Raw genomic sequence first — 4360 nt, forward strand, 5'->3', positions numbered from 1 at the left:
CTGGATAGAAAAGAGTTAAATCTATCTACACTATTAGTAATCCATATTAATATTATAAGTGTGAAAGTGTGTCTGATTACTGTCTGTCTGTCAGTCTGCTAGCTTTTCACAGCCAATCCGTTTAACCGATTAACGAAATTTGGTACAAAGATAGCTTGCATCCTGGAAAAGGATATTACTCGTACACAAGACAAGTTTTTGTCACAGAAAATCAAAGAGATCCCAGGGATTTTTGAATAGTCTAAATCCACGCCTATGAAATAGCAAGCGTCATCTAATTGGTACAGAGCCAGCTTTTATTCCGGAGAAAGACGGGACCTAAGCTGATTCACAGTTCCATGCTTTATAACGTTGACACCAACCTAGAACAGATTTTCAGAAATTTCACCCGGGTCAAGCCAGGGCCGGTAAGCTAGTAAAAAATAAAAGCAATCAAAAGTTAAAGCAAAAGAGATTCAGATAAATTTTGTTATAATTTTCTTTTCTAATTTTTGTGAGATAATTCTGTTAAAGACAATTTTTCCGACATTATAATTTTATATCTACTATTCTTAGTCAGATAAGTGTTAGTAACCGATTTCAAAAATGAGGCTATGTATGTACCTGTGGGTACCTGTGACCTGTAGGTATGTATTATCTTAATCTATATATATAAAAGGAAAAGGTGACTGACTGACTGACTGACTGAATGACTGACTGACTGACTGATCTATCAACGCACAGCTCAAACTACTGGACGGATCGGGCTGAAATTTGGCATGCAGATAGCTATTATGACGTAGGCATCCGCTAAGAAAGGATTTTTGAAAATTCAACTCCTAAGGGGGTGAAATAGGGTTTTGAAATTTAGTAGTCCACGCGGACGAAGTCGCGAGCATAAGCTAGTTATGTCAAAGACTAATGAATTGATTTTGATAATTTTTATAATATCCTAATTTACATACTTTTAGGAATGCTTTAGTACATTATAAATAAAAATAAAAATATTTTATTTCAGGTCTGGGACCCATATAGAAACATGTTGATACAATTAAAGATTAAAATGTTTATAAACAATATTTACCATTTCTATTATTATTAGATTATTAGTAGTATACAGTCTTAGCAGGAACCCTGCCCTAGACCTACGCATTACCGCATAAAAGTCGTCAACCCTGTGCATCGCAAACATACCCGACGCGCTACACCTCCACGGCAGCCCTAGCAGAGCTCGAAACGCATTGTTGTACTGCACTCTGAGAGCGTCAAAAGTGGTTTTAGTATAGTCGAGCTGAGAGGTGTAGAGCGCCTGGCAGTAGGCTTTGAACAGGGTGACCTTTACTTGTCGGGAACAGCGGGTGAACCGCCTAGCCAGCATGTTGCTTTTAGCCGCCAGAGACCGTCTCTGTCTCTCTAGGTCCTCATTGTCTTTCATCGTGTCGCTTAATACATGTCCTAGATATTTGAATTTAGTAACATATTGCAGTTCGGAGCCACCTAGTCTTATGGGCAGAACATTTTCTGGGCCTTTTTTGTATTTGAATATCATAACTTTAGTTTTTGTAACATTATAATACATCTCGGTATCTTTCTTATGTACAAAGTAATACACATAAATATTCACTTATGTCACCAATACTTTTGATATGAACACCGATTTCTCCGAGTTGTTTTAGTTTTTTCTTTTAATATTCTCCACATGATTTGAACTGGCAATCTTCCTTGTTTCTGTGTAGGTAAACATCAACGCTCTAATTTTGAGTTTCTTTAAATTTGGCTTCATGTGGCCAGCTCTACGGCATTGCACTGTTTTGTTTAGTACTAAAAAAGCGATATATTTCTGACTGGACAGATAGAATCTTTGTTTCGCTTAAACTTTAGTAAACAAAGTTTAACCCCTAAACATTTGCCAAGACCAAACATTACAGAATAAAGTAGGTATACTTAACTATTTGTGGTTAAAGAATTTGTACTGTTTAAATGTATTTAAACCATAGCTAAATGAAAAAGCTGAGTACACGGTATTGTATATGTCACTGATAAAGTATGTAATCCGTCATTGTATACAATTCCTGGGAAATATATTATGTTATATATAATTCCTAAAATCAGCAGAAAATGTGTGAAAAAAAATTACCATACCTATTTCCTGGGAATACTTTATACATATTCTAAAGAGCAATCGTAAATGTGTTTATTTGGAATGAAAAATAGCTCCCGGTACAAATATTTAAAGTTAAAATAAACCTGCAATTAAGCTTATCTGTCTCTACTATCTAATAGGTACATAGTAATGCAAAAGAGTCAAATGTGGCCCAGGACAAAATTTGGGCACCCCGATTTCACGTAGGTATTTGTCTTTGTAGGTATCACTAAAAACTTGATCTTTAATTATTATCATCATCTTCATCGTCTTCATCATCATCATCATCATCATCATTATCACATAATCATGATCATTATCGTCCTGAAAAACAAAATACAGATAAACAGAGAATCATGATAGTAAAACACAAGGTGCCAACGGGACCGTATTACTAAGACTCCGCTGTACATCCGTCCATCTGTCTGTCAGCGGGCTGTATCACGTGAGCTAAAATTTTTACAGAATGTGTATTTCTATTGCAGGTGTTATAGCTGCAAATAATAAACATTTCAAAATTACCGCCATGAAAATTAAAAAGTGTTATTTCTTGTACTATAGAGCGGAGCCCTTCGTATTCGAGTCCGACTCGCAATTGGCGGATTTTATTTATTTATTCAGTTACTCTGCCTAGGGTATAAACTTATTTTTTTTACATTTCCTAGGAGCATTTAGCAATTGTAGTCACACAATGCGCAGAAAATGTAAGTATAAAAGTATAAGACATTTCCTAGGAAATGTATGTAATAAAAATCCTTTGACAAATTATCTAACGCATTTCCTTAATTGATCCGGAATTATGTACCTACATTTCCTAGGAATTGTATACAATTTCTAGATTTCATACATTTCCAGCAACATATACACAGTGTTTGTGTGTGTCTTCCCGTAAAATAATATCGTTACCTACGTTATTGTTTAGGTAATTTCAACTAAAACGACCGATGTTACGAGTATGTGGGCTTTAGGTTTGGGATCTTGGATGTTATTAAACTTGGAAATTCCGAGCTCTGTGTAACATCGAACACGCTACCAAGTTTATTTCGGTCACTTATTGTAGGCACGAAGTGATTTACCTATATATAAATTTACATCAAATTCTAAAATAGCTGGCTTCCCAAAGGATGTGGCTCTAATTGATCCCTTAACAGACCGTAAAATTACGTTAAAATCGATTAAACTAGATCTATCGAAATAGGCATACCTAAACAAATTTTTTGGACATTTATTATAATATTTTACTTTCCTTCAATGTAATAATATAATATGATATTGGTAAAAATTGGTTCGACGTTAACATAATATGGAAATTGTTCGGAATAAATTCACCGAAAAAGTTTATTTGTCCTGAAGTCTTGATGAATATAATTATGTTATTGGGTTTTGGGAGCTTTGATAAAAAATAACTTTTTTGGATAACAGACTAGGTAAATACAACGTTAATTTCAATTGTAGGTAAGTTGGTCCCTTTCTACTCCACAATATTATTGATCTCCGTTGATAAATGTGGTACGAGTGGTGGTGGTACGTTTATGGTCAAAATTCAAAATCTTAAAACTTCAAGATGCTTAGTCTCTACATCACGCCTAACGGAGCAACTGATCGACGGCGTAATTTTTCGCATGGATATAGTTAAAGACCTGGAGAGTGAGTGACATAGGCAATAGGCATACCTACAGATTATTCCGAAAAATCAAAGAGTTCCCACGAGGTTTTTAAAAACCTACAACCACGTGAATGAAGTATTTATTTATTTTTATTTTATTCAGATACAAGTTAGCCCTTGACTGCAATCTCACCTGGTGGTATAGTGATGATGCAGTCTAAAATGAAAGCGGGCTAACCTAGAAGGCGTATGGTAGTTTTTAAAATTAAACCCACACCCCTTTGGTTTCTACACAGCAACGTACCGGAACTCTAAAATTGCGGGTATCAGTAAGTAAAGTATAAGTACTTACACTTGTTATTTAAAAAAAAAGAAAAATACCTCTTACCTTCGACGGACGTTTCTTTATTATCCTTAACTTGCATTTGATTGCTCCCCTAGCGCTCTGCTGACAAGGGATAAATCTTTTTAAATTGGAATCAACGAGTCGTATAAATTCTCTCTTTCTTTTTGCGTCGTAATCCTCATCTCGGAGGGTCATAACCTAACATTGGATTGGAACCATTGATATCCACTGATCATAATGATGGGAGTTTTCTTTTTGGCTCTTCTCTGTAGAATTTGTTTTCTTT

The 4360-nt window shown here is 35.1% G+C and overlaps 1 protein-coding gene across 1 annotated transcript; it reads right to left on the minus strand.

Moving 5' to 3' along the window:
* Positions 1 to 296: 296 nt before the first annotated feature.
* LOC138402923 (uncharacterized) lies at positions 297 to 1558 on the minus strand. Its single transcript, XM_069501463.1, has 2 exons — positions 1136 to 1558; positions 297 to 362 (listed from the first exon to the last, which is right to left on the minus strand). Exons 1-2 carry the CDS (start codon positions 1556 to 1558, stop codon positions 297 to 299), a joined length of 489 nt encoding a protein of 162 aa, XP_069357564.1.
* Positions 1559 to 4360: the final 2802 nt, after the last annotated feature.

This window comes from Maniola hyperantus, chromosome 10, assembly GCF_902806685.2.
Source record: "Maniola hyperantus chromosome 10, iAphHyp1.2, whole genome shotgun sequence".
In the NCBI taxonomy this organism is placed as follows: Eukaryota; Metazoa; Arthropoda; class Insecta; order Lepidoptera; family Nymphalidae; genus Maniola; species Maniola hyperantus.

Bases quoted from the DNA above. Each gene is read 5' to 3' on its own strand.
- LOC138402923 (XM_069501463.1), bottom strand. From the start codon at position 1,558: ATGTATTATAATGTTACAAAAACTAAAGTTATGATATTCAAATACAAA. The intron at 363-1,135 runs GTAATGCGTAGG...AATCTGTTCTAG, and splicing joins GGGTTGACGACTTTTATGCG to GTTGGTGTCAACGTTATAAA.